The sequence below is a fragment of the Epinephelus moara genome, chromosome 6 (assembly GCF_006386435.1).
Source record: "Epinephelus moara isolate mb chromosome 6, YSFRI_EMoa_1.0, whole genome shotgun sequence".
Classification (NCBI taxonomy): Eukaryota; Metazoa; Chordata; class Actinopteri; order Perciformes; family Serranidae; genus Epinephelus; species Epinephelus moara.
Window position 1 is genome coordinate 42,173,535 of NC_065511.1, and position 15,563 is coordinate 42,189,097.

General features: G+C 44.8%; 1 protein-coding gene across 1 annotated transcript; it reads left to right on the top strand.

Annotated features, from left to right (window-relative positions):
• The first annotated feature begins 239 nt into the window (after window positions 1-239).
• kiaa0319 (KIAA0319 ortholog) lies at window positions 240-14,130 on the top strand. Its single transcript, XM_050046327.1, has 17 exons — window positions 240-448; window positions 1,679-1,728; window positions 2,956-3,400; window positions 3,905-4,172; window positions 4,626-4,776; window positions 5,013-5,105; window positions 5,407-5,574; window positions 7,177-7,324; window positions 7,411-7,559; window positions 7,746-7,897; window positions 8,184-8,322; window positions 8,449-8,608; window positions 9,026-9,162; window positions 9,593-9,715; window positions 11,207-11,297; window positions 11,415-11,506; window positions 11,819-14,130. Exons 2-17 carry the CDS (start codon window positions 1,686-1,688, stop codon window positions 11,974-11,976), a joined length of 2,517 nt encoding a protein of 838 aa, XP_049902284.1. The 5' UTR covers window positions 240-448; window positions 1,679-1,685; the 3' UTR covers window positions 11,977-14,130.
• The last annotated feature ends 1,433 nt before the right edge of the window (window positions 14,131-15,563 follow it).

Here is a 15,563-nt window from a genome sequence, read left to right on the forward strand (position 1 = left end):
AAAGTCTGTGTCTTGGTCCTGTGTAGTGGAGGTGGAGGGGCCCTTTGTGTATCTGTGCCCGGGGCCCACTGTCTCATGATCCGCCCCTGACTAGAGCACAAGTATCATAAAGTGAAAGTACTCAAGTAAAGTACAAGTATCTCGAATTTGTATTTAAGTAGCCCACAGTATTAATGTCCGCAGACAAATCCCCTGTGCACTGCTGGGATGAGGTGTGACAGTGTCTCCTGTCACAGTGATGTTCACGGTCCACGGTCAGGGATGTGTTCAGGCCCTGCAGCTCCACACACACATTCACCTCATCATCTCCTCGTAAACACCAGCCTGTAACCAATCAAACCGCACCCAGTAAGACTCCAGTATGTAACCTCCAGGACTGACTGGGTCCATCGTGGGGAACCAGTAAGGATCCACTGGGAGAACTGGGAAGAAGCGGGCCAGCAACCAGGTGCGTTAACGTTTTGTTTCTTAGCACGGACGCTCAGGTGTTTAAACGTCCAAACGGACACCGACGACACGAGGGGGGTTAATGTGTTGTAGCTGCGGACACTCTGTCGCCTTTTGTCCTTAAAATGAATAAACATCAGAAATATTTCAGTGTTGAGAGACGTTAGCTTAGATTATCATCACACTGTACTGCTAGCCTGCGTTATCTACACCAGGGTCCATTCACAAATCGTCTAATATTACGTTTTCTAACAAGTCGAAATGCGGAAAACAGAAATCATTTAAAACAAGATTTCCATCACTAGTGGCCACTTTTTGAGCACCGTGCATTAATACATGTCTCACCATATTGGCTGAAGGTGATTTCAATACAACCCCAATTGAAACTCTTGTATATAAAGCTAATGTTTATGTGATGGGCGTTATAGGAAGTCTTATTAAAAAGGTGGAGGTTTTAATACAAGACGTGCTGTTTAGTATGATAAATGTATGCCGAATTTTAAAGTGATATACACAGATACAGAAACAGCTTTTATTACAGTGTTATCAGTTGTATATTTTTATCCACGAGCAAGAAAACTTTCAACTAATAGAATTTTCAATGGAGTTTGGACGGAGGGTCTTTTAAGGAGAGGAATTTGCGCATCATCCAGGCAGACAAACGCGACTGTTGCGCGGTGTTTTCATGTAAATGAATCAATATGGTGTTACTGTCATATATCAGATTATTGCGGTGTCAGGGAGGGATGAAGGTGCGTTTATTTTGAGCAGCGTGTTGTCTGCGGGGCGGGCGGGGCTCCTGGTGGAGCTGTCCGGCAACATGGTGCTGAAACTGCTCAGGAGCAAAGTTACAGTTACACGTTACTGTTCCTGTTCACAGAAGATAACTTTTTAGATCATGAAGTGTGCTGTTACATTAAATTACTAATATTTGTTTTTAAGATATGTGTAATGGTGTAAAATGTAATTTATGACTGCCCATGTTTCCAAGAGTTCCAATAAAAAGAAAATATTTGATCACAAAAAAAAAAAATATATATATATATATATATATATGTGTGTGTGTGTAATGAGTGAAATCAGGTCAATTTGTCATTTACTTAAAATGCTAAAATTGTGTTCATGTCACACCATGTGGTATTAAAGTGATTTGCATGATACAGGCTGCATGTTCTGGCTCTCTCCCAGTAAGAGTCCAGTTTCCAGTAAAGCTGTGATGTGTCTGTTTCAGGTCGACCATGTGGGAGAAAACGTTTCTGCTGCTGCTTCACTGTGTGGAAGGTAAAACATTCACCATTCATGTTGGTCTGACATTTGAGTTGTTCAAGTTTTTAATATTTGTGTTGATGTTATTTTTAGGAACAGGATTAACTGATGCTACTTCCGTGTTTTCTCAAAGCAACATAAGTTTTGGTCATCCTGATCCAGACACAAAGTTTTGCTCTAAACGGGACGACACATCACAATATAAGCTCCCAACTCTGTAAAGAACAACAGAATAGCCAACGTGGGGTCACTTTAGGGACTGCTCGTTATTTATGAGGGGGGAGGAGGTGGTGCAAAAAGGGGGAGGTATGTCAAGTAATTTTTTAAGCACTTTTATTTTGGCTAAGGGGAGGGGCATACAATTTTAAATGGCTGTATTTTGTATTTATTTTACCACTGATTGTTAAAGAAAACATTCCTTCCAAACGCATTCTTTTTTTTAAAAAAATCACATTTTAACCCCACACATGCGTCATTATACTGTATCAGTTTCTTTAATTCAACACTTATTGTAAGATCTTTTACTGTAGGTCAGCTGATTTATGATTAAACATACTTAATGATCAATTCATTTATTTACTGATGTATTCATGGACCTACTTATCTATTTACTTATCCCATAAATCTCATCGACAGTCACCAGGTTATTTTTCCAGAGACCCTGGGAGACAGGAGCTTCCTTAATAAATAACAACGCCCCCGTTGCCCCACATGTGCAGTGGCCCAGTACCCTCAGATTTGATCCAAAATTTAAAATGATTGTAATGTTCATGGGGCCCTTCCACCCCCTATCAGAACTCATAAAAGGACATTTTTAAGTATTCCCACACTGCCAGTCCAGGAGAGCCCACACCCCTCAGAACGCTCTTTTCGGAGTGCTGCGTTTTAACCCCAACCTAACCATAACCCTCTCTCTCTCTCTCTCCACTTCACACCTGAACTGTCCCATCTAATGAAGGCAAGGGGCCAAAAAAATGATCTTTTAAAAAAAATCGCCAAATTTACAAGAGGGATCCCTCTTCCAGGATGGACAGACGTGCAATAGATGTCTAAATTAAATTATTTTCAGGAGAAGATTTCAGATTTCATTTCAATTTGATTTTATTTTTAGCTCAAAATCACAAGTTTCCTTTTGGTTCTATAATCTTTTAATAATTTGACCTTCGATAAAGGAAGGAAAAACTATATAAAAGAAAAAATGCTCACTAATAAAATAAACTGGGGTACTGTGTTGTGTTGCAGCTGCAGTGGCGTCTCAGTGCTGGCAGGGGGCGACCTTCTCCGAGGCAGTTGTGTCCCCGGCGGTGGAGAGCAGTGGTATCCTGCGGGTGCCTGGCGTGGCGTCTCTGCCGCAGTGTGTGGCGGCGTGCTGCGACCTGCCGGGTTACGACCTGGCCTGGCTCTTTGAGGGCCGCTGCTACATCCTGAGCTGCCAGCAGAGGGAGAACTGCCAGCCCCGAGAGAGACCCGGGGCCGACTCCTTCCTCGCCTTCCTGCGGAGAGCGTCCCCGCAGACGCTGGTGCTGCAGTCTTTGGTGAGAGGAGAGCCATACGGCGGCCGCTGGAGGCCCCCATCACGGTCCTCTGAGGCCCCTGGGGACCTGGAGGCACTGAAGGACCTTGCTCTGTTTGACGGGCCCCGGCAGGATTTCTCCGACCCTGGCATGCTGGATGTGGAGTATCCAGAGTAGGGCTGCAACAAATGATTGTTTTCATTATCGATTAATCTGCCTCTTATTTTCTGGATTAATTAATTAATCGTTTTTTCAATACAATGTCAGAAAACAGTGACACATGCCCACATCTTTAAATAGTTTGTTCTGACAAACAGTTCAAAACTATTCAGTTTATTATCCTGTAGGACAGAAAAGCATCAAACTCTCATGTTTAAAGGAACAGTTTGTAGGATTTAGGGGGATTTAGTGCCATCTAGTGGTGAGGACTGCAGATTGCAACCAGCTGAAACTTCTCCCGGTTAGGATTCCTTCAGTGTTCATTGTTCAGGAGGTTTTTACCAGGAGCTGAATTATCCACAGAGGTCTCTTCCTCTCCAAAACAAACAGACCAGCTGATTTAAAATAGTAGCTTAAAACAATAACCTTTTATTATTATTTGATGGTTACAAAAATTGCTAATTATTGTTTTGTCGATCGACAAATAGATTACTCGACTAATCAATAAACTGTTGCAGCTCTAATCCAGAGGGGAGCCAGGAAGAAAGGGGAGGGCCCGGCTTGGAGGCCGAGGCCACGACTGATCAGCCGTCCTTGGAGGCAAGAGACGGGTTCAACCAATCGGAGGCAGAGGATGGTCCGGAGACGGGGCTGACAGGAAGCAGTGTGGCCCAGAATAGAGCCTCCTCTGGGTGGAACATCAGTCAGGGAGACCAGGACGACACCAAGAGACCGACTGAACCTGCTGCTGCTGGAGAGAAAGCAGTGAGGGATCGAGTTAATCAGGTTAATGAGGCTAATTTCATTACTTCTCACTGCAGCAGTGTAGAGCTCATCATGACAGCATGCTACAAGGGAGGGGAGCAAGATAGAGTTTAACATTTTGGTATGTGTTTTTATTGTCTTTACCTCCAACAGTGAGGTGTTCAGATAAATATTAGTCTGATATCTGTGTTCAGTATGGAGCTGGAGTCAGGACGAGGTTAGCCTAGCTTAGCCTAATAACTGGACGCAGCTAGACTGGAAACAGTTGCAGACATAAAGAGGGTTCTCCCTGTATCAGTGTGGGTTTCCTCCAGGTGCTCCAGCTTCCTCCCACAGTCCAAAGACATGCAGGTTAATTGGTGACTCTAAATTGTCCGTAGGTGTGAATGTGAGTGTGAATGGTTGAGGTTGATAAGCGCTTAGGACAAATGATCGTCTCACTCTGTCAATGAACTGTCGTGTCTTTCTTTTCAGACCAAAACACAAAGCAGTTCTGGGTCATCATCACTGACTCCATCACTCCTACAGAAACCAACAACTGACTCCACCCAACACGACCATATAAGGACTTCTCCTTCCACCCCAGCCACGCCCCGTAGGCCCATCAGCACGTCCATGCAGACAGGTAGACCTGCAAGTATGATGTTTAACAACCACTTTTAAAACTGTGTATTTATAATATTATTTATGAATTATTATTTGAAAAATACTGAATTTGGCGCCCACCAGTGGTCGTATCATCCGGCTGAAAGCAGCACATGCACTGCACACATTTTAAAGTTAAATAAGTGTTTATCTTTTTCCCCTCCAAAGTTTCAAGCTGAAATAAAACAGAAAATGTATCACTTCCTTCACCTGCAGATCGACCCCTGACGGTGTCCCTTGGAAACCCTGTTGAGAGGACGGTGCCCACAGTTACACTTGATGCTTCAGTTTCCCCTGAACCCACAACTGGTACTGGTATTTTTTATTTTGTATTTTTGTTTTATGTTGCTGCCTGTAACTTTATGTTACTGCCTGTCTCAGCCAGGACACTCTGCAAGAAAGATATCTTTAATCTCAAGAGGTTTTTTTCTGGTTAAACAAAGGTTAAATAAAAAACAAACTAAGAGTAGAATAGGTAAGAATTAAACAAGAAAGAAATGCACAGTTGAATTATTATCGCACAGTATTGTCGAAGGCCTTGAAGAATAAGACTTTCTACTGTTTATCACATTAATAAGGAAATTATTTGTGTTCTCTTGTTGCCCCACAGACCCACTAAAGATGTTCCAGTTAGCAGCTGAAGCTCCATCGACCACCACAAACCTCCCCGACAGAGCCGTGACCTCTGACCCCACCAGCACCTCACCTCCCAGCACCAACCCTCCAACCATGACCACACCCTCTGCTACGACTGCCGCAGAGTCGGGTAAAGTGAAAGGTACGACAGTGGAAACTTTGAAATGTGCAGTCAACACACAGTGACCTGTTCTCAGTACGTGGGGCTGCTCCAGGATACGTGCAGCAGTGTGTTAATGTTTAGAACAAACAGCTGATGGATGTAGATAGATAGATAGATAGATAGATAGATAGATAGATAGATGTGCTCCCTCCCCCAACTCAGGCTGTCAGGATGAAGGACGTCCTGAACCTCTCAGTCCTGCACCACAGAAACAGGAGACTGCGGCTGCGGCTGCGGCTGCGGCTGCTTTTTTGTCCAGCCAAGATGCAGTGCAGGGGATAGTTAACACAGTCAAGTATGCACTGCACCTTGTTCCTCAGGCATCTCTCGGTCATAGTTTCAACCGAGTCCAGGCTCCTGCCCAGCACTGAGCCAGCTTTCCGGATGAGCTTATCCAGCCGTTTCCTGTTCCTGTCCGTCAGGCTTCCTCCCCAGCAGACTACAGCATACAGCAGAGCACTCTCTACCACTGACTTGTCACCGCACACGTTAAAGGCCTGCAGCCTGCGAAGGAAGTGGAGCCGACTCTGACCTTTCTTGAAGAGGGCATCAGAGTTGGTCGACCAGTCCAGCCTGTTGTCAAGGTGGACGCCCAGGTACCGGTATGACCCCACCACCTCAATGTCCACTCCCCCGATGCTGACCGGCGGGAGCGGAGTGGACTTTGACCTACGGAGGTCTATGACCATCTTCTTGGTCTTGGAGGTGTTCAGCACGAGGTGGTTCATGCCACTCCAGCGAGTGAAGGTCCTCACCTCTATTCGCCTTCCCCATCACTGCAGATACACGCCATGATCACAGTGTCGTCTGAGTACTTCTGGACATGGCAGGACTCAGAGTGGTGTTGAAAGTCTGACATGTACAGGGTGAATAGGAATGGCACCAGTACTGTCCCCTGCGGAGCCCCAGTGCTGCTCAAGACTGTCTCAGACACACAGTTCACAGTAGTGTCACATTTTCTACAGTTAAATCTGAAACTTGTGTGGAAGTAATACGACAGCATAAACAGTGTGACTGAGAATATTTAGCTGCCTAACAGGTACGGGCTGATTGCTTAATTTTGAGTGAGGCAGAATAAAAACCAGCGTAAACTCTGAATAAATGCACCTGTGGATGTTCAGATAACATGTAGCCTCACTGTCACTACTGGAATCTGTGCACCTTTTTTATTTATTTATTTTTGGGAATATTCTAAGTAAAGAAATACGAAAAATATCTTAAATGTAAAATATCTTACACTAGGATTAATTTCATAATAAAAGTATTCCTTATATTTATTTTAGTGACATTAATATATGAACAAATATGAATAAAAATGTTAAATATTTATTATTTTAATGAAATCTAATATGTGAAATATAATCTACGCTGTTGATTAGCTGATGTAGATGTATGGGATTTTTTTGATTTACCATATTTCTTTAACACAGCAGAATAATCCATCCACAAGCACTTAAACAGAAACTGATAGAGGAGCAGCATAAGGACAGAAATTGGTACAGATGAATAGAGAAAGTTTGGAACCAGTGAAATAAACCATACCTTAATTAAATTCACTGTCCTGTCTCTCCTTTCGTTCAGTATCAGAGGTCATGGGGTCAAACCTTCGCCCCGTGGCTGTCGTGGGTCCTGACAGGAAGCTGCTTCTCCCAGTGAGCAGCTTGTCCCTGGACGGCAGCGGAAGCACCGACGACCATGGCGTCATCAGATACCACTGGGACGCAGTCAGGTAGGACTCAGAGAGTTGATGTTTCTGTGATTAATACTTCCCTCAGAGACTCACCTGTGGTTTCTCCATCACTTTGTTGTTTTCAGTGGCCCCCCGGGGTTAAAGCTGGAGGGAGCGGACCAGGCAGTGGCCAGGGCGACAGGCCTTCGGGTTGGACGCTACACCTTTAGACTGACTGTCTCTGACCAGCAGGGGGCGACAGACAGCGCTTCACTGACTGTCAGGGTCCAGGAGGGTGAGAGGGTTTACTGTACACTTCATGTGTTTAATATTTGCTGACATTTTATAGACAAAACAATCAATCTATATAAAAATAATGTTTATTAACAACCCTAAAGAACCTGTAATCCAGAGCTGATCTGGAGTGTCACCAGACCTCTTTGATGATTCAGACCTTTTTATGTCGTCCTTCCTCCTGCAGCCAAAAGTCTTCCTCCCGTCGCTCACGCCAGCGGCAGCCACACTCTCTCTCTGCCCAACAGCTCTCTGGTCCTGCGGGGCTCCGTGACCGACGGAGACCAGAGCGAGGTCCACTACCTGTGGGTCAGAGACAGCCAGAGTCCTGCTGCTGGGGTCAGTACAAACTATCTGATACTGAAGATCAGATTACATTAGAGTCAAAAAGAATTAGACCAGAGAAGATTACACTAGATCAGATTAGATTGGAGTAAATTAAAGGATAGAATTCTTTTAAAAAAAAAGCCACTGGCATATAAAGGAGAGTACACCCACCTCCTCCTTTGTAACCTGCCCATCTACTCAGTACGATATCCGCCTCACCAACCTCCACGACACCACTGATGAGATCTAATTAGATCTGATTCAATCCTGTTAAAACACTAAATCCTGGATCCTGCAGGACGTGCTGTACGGCTCTGAGACTCAGGCCTCACTGTACCTGGCCAACCTGGTCGAGGGCACCTACCTGTTCCAGCTGAGGGTCACCGACGCTCAGGGGCGTTCCAGCACCGCCACGGCCACCGTGGAGGTCCAACCAGGTAACTGCTCTTAGTGCCCATCACATGGCGAACGTGGATCTGAGTCCCTGTTGATGTAGCAAGCCTTGGTCCCAGTAGGAAGGTGCAGTGATAACAGTGAAGTGTGTCCCTGCTGTGTCTCCGTAGAGCCGGGTGGAGGGGAGGAGGTGGAGCTGGAGATGCTGGTGTCGGTGTCTCAGGTCAGCGTGGCTCAGAGGGACACGGTGGTCAGACAGCTCGCCGCTCTGCTCCACGTCCTCGACAGTGACATCCAGGTCCGAGCGCTGCAGGGACACTCACACCTCAGGTACCAAGACACACTGGTTCACTGACTCACTGACCAGTTTACAAACTGGTATAAGGACTAACTGACTGGTTTACTAACTGACTGACCTGTTTGTGAACTGGTATACAGACTGACTTAATGGTTTACTGACTTACTGACCAGTTCACAAACTGGTATAAGGACTGACCGACTGGTTTCCTGACATGCTGATTCTGTAACAGTTTGTGAGTTGGATGCTGAATGTACATTACGCTGCAGACTAATATAAAACAAAAGTGTTTATATTATTATATAGAAAAACATTTCTCAACCTGAAGAAAAACAATCAGAGAAATCTGTTTTAAATGCAGGAAATATATTCGACCATCAAGAAATACTTACCATACCAAAGATGCAAAAATGTGTCTGAATAGTTTCTGTGTGTGTGTGTGTGTGTAGCACGGTGTTGCGGTTCTCAGTGCGGGGCCCCTCGGGGCCGATCTCTGGCTCCAGGCTTGTGGGTCTGTTGAGAAACCAGCTGCTCAGAGAGAAGAGCGACTACCTGCTGTTCAGAGTCCTGAGAGTCGACACCGTCAGTGAGTTCAGACACATCAGATCCTGCAGACTCCAGCAGAGCTGCAACCATCAGTTAATCAATTATTCAGTCGACAGAAATTTTTGATTATCAGTTAATAATTTAAAACTTTTTTCCAGTAAAAATGCCAAAAAAATGTAATATTTTCAGGTTCTCAAGTGTTTTATTTTCTGCTGTCTTTGGTCTTACAGGACAGAAAACTCAACATTTGGGGGTTTGGAAATGTTGGTTGGACAAAACAAGATGTGAAGAATTCATTTTTAGGCTCTATATTGTAACAGGCTTTTCTCACTGTTTTCTAATGTTTTGTAAACCAGATCAATAATTAAGAAAATAATCTCTAGATCCTTAAAGATTCTCTTTAAAAAACAGTTCTAAAATAAATGAAATGTCATCTTACTTTCATCTCTTTCTGTCCTGTCTTCCTTCAGTGTGCCTGCTTCGCTGTTCGGGCCGTGGTCAGTGTGATCCAATTACAAAAGAGTGTGCGTGCGACCCCTTCTGGACGGAGAACCTGATTCGTCGTTACCTTGGTGACGGAGAGAGCAACTGTGGTAATTATAAGCACTAATTTTAGCTGGTTTAAAGTTCAGGGAAAAATGTAATAACAGACAGTCCTGCATTTCCAATAATGACCCAAACTCCTCTAACATCAGGAGTAAGTAAAGTAAAAGTGCTTTTACCTAACTGTGAAAATACTCGTTACATGTTAAAGTCCTGCATTGAAATGCCACTTAAAAGGTTCAGTGTGTCAGATTTATGGGGATTTAGTGGCATCTAGTGGTGAGGACTGCAGATTGCAACCAGCTGAAACTTCTCCTGGTTAGAATTCCTTCGGTGTTCATTGATCAGGAGCTGAGTTAACCACAGAGGTCTCCTCCTCTCTAAAACAAACAGACCAGCTGATTAGAACTTGAAAAAACACTAAATAAAACAGTTTCATGTTAAAAAAATCTGTGTTTTTGCCAACGCTGCTCGCTGCTGAGGGGCTGCTAACTACAGTGGCCAATGCAAAAAAAAAAAATCAGAAAACACCAATGGCCCTATTTAGAGCCAGTGTTTGGTTTATGCATTTTGGGCTACCATAGAAATATATAACATACAATATAATATAATAAGTATGTTTTCTTTAGTGTATGATCACCTGAAAATAAGAATCATTGTGTTTTCATTACCTAAGGCCCGTCTCCACCAAACCCTTTCAGTCCAGCACCTTTGGAACCAGCAGTAAGCCTNCTGATGGATTCACGTCATCAACTCATGCATTGAGTAACATTACAAGTTAACGTTCCACCTTGAAAGTTGCCGGCAGTCGGCCCAGTGAATGAAGTTATTTTTTCTCTTTCATTTTATAGTTGTAGTTTACTGATGTATGAACAGAGGTTACATAAAGCCAGAGTGACCGTCCTCTACTGACCAATCAGACTGCAGGGTTTCTAGCTCCACCTTTTAGTACCAGATCTGTGTGCTAGGTACCCCAACAGAGGGGGGACCAAACATGGGGACGCTAAGGAACGCTTCTGTTGGGACCATCCACAACTTTTGCGGTGGGAACAGAAAAAATACAAACTGAACTGAACCGTTACGTACTGCTTGGTTGAAATGCGGCTTTAGAATGAGCCGTTTAAATCTACATACAGTAGGGAGCGAGTTCTCTTCAGTGATCGCTGCGTTACACTGACATATATCTACAGTAACACAGAACAGACAAACCAAATACTGGCTCTAGTCTGCAATCCTCACTGCCAGATGCCACTAAATCTCCCTAAATCTTACACTCTGGTCCTTAAAAGCGACATGAAAAACAGTACTCAAGTATGAGTACCTCAAATTTGTACTTAACTACAGAACTGGAGTAAATGTACTTAGTTAAATCCACCACTGTGTTTCTCCTAGTCTCCCCTAAAAAAGGAGAGGAAAGGAGTTCTTGTCTTCTGTCCAGCTCATATTTGCTCTTCTGGCATGTTACATGAGTTCTTTAGACGCAGCAGGTTTAATGTAACGCAGGTGATTTGATTTTGGGCTCCTCCTGTTCTTCCTGTCAGAGTGGAGGGTGCTGTACGTCATCCTGACCAGCTTCATGCTCATGGTCTTCATCCTGTCCATCAGCTGGACCTTCATCTGCTGCTGCAAGAGGTGAGCACACCTTTACACATGATGTTTCCAGATGTTTGAACTTTAAACCCTGTCATCCTGGTGAGGTCATAGTGTCACCGTGTATCTGAACAGCCTGTTTGTGTCGACTGTGTTCAGGAGGAGACAGACCAAAGTGAGGAAGAAAACCAAATACACCATCCTGGACAACATGGACGAGCAGGAGCGAGTGGAGCTCAGACCTAAATTCAGTGAGTCTCTTCAGTTAGAGCGTTTTCTTTTCTTCATACATGGCGCCCATTAGCTCAGCTGTAACATTTACAAAGGCTTTGTCCTTGCTGCAGTGGCCGTGGGTTCAATTCCATCCTACTGCCCTTTGCTGCATGTCGTCCCCTTTCACACTAACAACTGTCCCATTAATTAAAGGCAAAACAGCCCTGAAAATATCTAAAAAAAAAAGTAAAACTACCAAATTAAAATGACAAAATTCAGAACTCTAAATCAGAGTCAACAGACAGCATATATAAAAGATGTTATAAATGAAAGCCCTCACCTCTCTGCAGGCATCAAACACCGCAGCACAGAGCACAACTCCAGCCTGATGATGTCAGAGTCGGAGCTGGACAGCGACCAGGACACCATCTTCAGCCGGGACCGACCCGTCCGCAGCAGGAATCGGATCAGCGCCCAGGCCGCTCGCAACGGAAATGCCTTTGGCTGATGGGACCAGATCTGACCTCCTGGTGACCAGATGGGCTCGACTCAGACGTTTGCACTCTGGCAGCCACAAGTGGCAGCGAGAGATTTAACTTCTTAAAGTCTGAAGAAAGACTTCATTTCCCAGAAATCTTGTTTCTGTGAGGTCAGTAAATGAACCAGTGTTCCATTTCAGGGTCGGACTCCTTCGAAAGGACATGAGGACATAAGGCCCGGAGGACAAACCTGAGACTCCTCACACAGGACAATAAGGGCTGAAGCATCCGAATTAATATCTGAAGGATTCTTTATCATAAGAGAACTCTGATGATCTGTGTTGTGGGGCTGCAACTAACAGTTATTTTCATTATCAGTTAATCTGCCCGTTATTTTCTCAATGAACCATAAAACAGTCAGGAAATAGTGAAACACACCTGCTGTGTAATTTCTCAGAGCCCAAGGTGACGTCTTCAGATGGTGTCTCATCTCACCAACTGTCAAAAGCATCACATTCTTACATTTAAGAAGCACGAGACCAGCACATGTTTGGCTATTTTACTTTGTATTTTTCAATTTATGCGTTAGCTCTGATTATTTTACTATTATTTGATTATAAAAATAGTTGCCACTTAATTTTCTTTCGATCAATTAATTGACTAATCCTCACAGCTCTAATGTGTTGGCTTATTCAGTCTTAAAATGTAGAATTCTAAGTAAGAGATTTAGGTTGCATCTGATTTGGAATTTGGAAAACGCATATTTTCCTTTACATTTTGGCCTCTCGTTCACACAGAGAGGCCTTAGAGTTCTTTCTAAGGTGCAGATTTTTCAAAACTCTCGTCACTTTGTATCTGTGTGGATGTGAGACTGAGCATTTGAGAAACGATGTGATCTCCTCAATTTGCTGCTGTCCAACGCAGCGCTGAAGAACCGTCTCCCTGAGCTGCTCTCCTCCTGAGGCCTGTGCTACGAAACCAGTTCAATTTACCCAGGATATCTTCTTGTTATCTGGTTTGACTTACCCGTCACATCTGCCGTCTGAATAACTGGTACTACAAAGCTGGCTAGCCAGGTCAGTCAACTCTGGGTTTTCATATCAGCCACGAGCGCGTTTATGTGGAAGAAGAGGGGCTGTTAATTATGAGTGACATCATCAGTAACATGAATGAAGGAGGCTGCTTCATAGGAGATGAAACAGTACCGAAAGTGTCTGTGAGACAGTAAAATGTCAGTGGCGTAGGATGTAACGACACTCTGTAATCCTGGAAAATGTAGAAACTTTGAAAATACTCTCCAAAACTTCACCGTCAGCTGAGACTTAAACTCCAGAGACTCCAGACTTAAGTCATGGATACTTTCTTCTTCAGTGATCTGATTGGTCAGATTTCGGGGTGTTGACAGGTTGTGATCCGATACCTTGAAGTTAACCTGCTCCAGAGCAGGTTAGCTGTTCAGCATCAGTTACCACGGTGATTTATCCCAGTGAAAAGAGAACCAGCTTCGCCGTACTGAAAACCCAGAGTTAGCCTTTAAGTTACCTCGCTAACTCCAAATCCTGTTTGGTAGTGCAGGCCTCTGCTCTCTCTGCCTGGTTAGCACAAGCTAACACAGCACAACATGATCTCATCCCTACTCAGCACATTTTGTGGTTCACATCCAACACAGAGCCATGAATCTCACACTGACACCGATACGGCTCGACTCTGTCCTTAAACTGGTTAATGACCTTCAGCTACCTGTGTCATGCTAACAGTTAGCCCTGTCACTGTGTGTCAGACTGTGTCACAGGTGCAGCAGCTGATAAACAGAGAGCAAACAGGGCAACGAGGGGCTGAGCGAATCATCACGCTGCACGCAGCTCTACAAGGAAATGAGATTTTACCCATTTTAAATTGTCAAATTTGCAGTAAAGTTGCAGTGATTGGACAAAATTACAATGTCCTGCAGAATTCACAGGGATTAAATGAATTTGTGTTCATTGTTGTGATGGCAGCATCCTGGAGGGACTGTAAGAACTTGTACAGCAGCTAAGCCTAAACTTAAAGCCACTGAGAGGCTGCACAGACAGGCTTCTCACTAATCACCTGACCCTAACAGACTGCTGTTCATCAGGTGAAAACAGAGTCCTTCTTCTTCTCGTCTTTGATGCATAATTTATTTCACTGCTGTAGTCTTCAATAAAAACCATGCAATCGTCCCTGTGTCTGTATCCATAAACCATTCAAAGAAACGACATTTCACCACACCTCTTCAGTGTCAGGTGGAGGTCAGGTACGGTGCTTGTGGAGTGGCAGACCAGGGTAGTGGTTATCATTTTTACCCCTCACCCCTTTACTCTCGCAGGGCTGCTGGAGGGGTCGTGGGAGTTTGCCCATCCAATCTACATGTGTTTCCTGGACTTAGGGAAGGCTTACGAACGGGTATGACCAAAGTGTGAGGTGTGTCCACATACTTGGCACAAAGTCAAACATGTTCTCAGTGGGTGTTGGCCTCTGCCAGGGTTGTCTCACGTCTCTGATTCTGTTTGTGACCTTCATGGACGGGATCTCGAGGTGCAGCCAGGAGGAGGAAGGGGTCCGGTTTGGGGACCTCAGAATTGCATCTCTGCTTTTTTGTAGATGATGTGGTTCTGTTGGCTCCATCACACTGTGACCTCCAGCGTGCACTAAGGCAGTTTGCAGACGAGTATGAAAAAGTCGGGATAAGAGTCAGGACGCTCAAATCGGAGGTCGTGGTTCTCTGCTGGAAAAGAGACTGGGAGAGAGTCACTACCTCAAGTGAGGGAGTTCAAGTATCTCTAGGTCTTGTTCACAGTGAGGGTAGAATGGAGCGTGAGATGGATTGGCGGTTTGGCACGGCGTCTGCAGTGATGAGGATGCTGCGCCAGACCGTTGTGGTGAAGAGGGAGCTGAGCCAGAAGGCAAAGCTTTTGATTTCCTGGTCCATCTACGTCCCAACCCTCACCTATGGTCATGAGCTCTGGGTAGTGACTGAAAGAATGACATCACAGATACAAGCGGCTGAAATGAGTTTCCTCTGTAGGGTGTCTGGGCTCAGCCTTAGAGATAGGGGGAGGAGTCAGACATCTGGAGGGAGCTCGGAGTAGAGCCGCTGCTCCTTCATGTCGAAAGTGGTCAGTTGAGGTGGTTCAACATCTGATCAGGATCCTCCTGGTCCAGCTGGTAGGAGGCCCCGGGGCAGACCCAGAACACACTGGAGGGATTATTCATCTCATCTGGCCTGGGAACACCTCAGGATCCTCCAGGAGGAGCTGGAAAGTGTTGCTGAGGAGAGGGACGTCTGGATAAGCGGTTGAAAATGGATGGATGGATGGAATATTTCACCATGACATTCAGCAGTGTACACCTGACTTGACGTGGCCCGGCTTTGCTGCCAAAAACACTAAATCTGCTTCTGTCTGGCAACACGTGTCCCTGAATGAATGGTTCCATCCTACACTGACAGACACCCATGACAGCACAGTGACCCCTACAGGACAGATTAGCATCACACATACATTTTACACCAGGAATGGCTCCTATAAAGTCTAACAAGTATGAGTTAATATCTTATGTCGACATAATTCTGACTTCGAAATGACTGGGCAAGAAT

What these genes read in the sequence shown, in the direction of transcription:
- kiaa0319 (XM_050046327.1), top strand. Translation starts at nt 1,686, where the DNA reads ATGTGGGAGAAAACGTTTCTGCTGCTGCTTCACTGTGTGGAAG. An exon ending in AGAGTCGGGTAAAGTGAAAG is followed by an intron (nt 5,575 to 7,176) that starts GTACGACAGTGG and finishes CCTTTCGTTCAG; the next exon opens with TATCAGAGGTCATGGGGTCA. An exon ending in TACCACTGGGACGCAGTCAG is followed by an intron (nt 7,325 to 7,410) that starts GTAGGACTCAGA and finishes TGTTGTTTTCAG; the next exon opens with TGGCCCCCCGGGGTTAAAGC.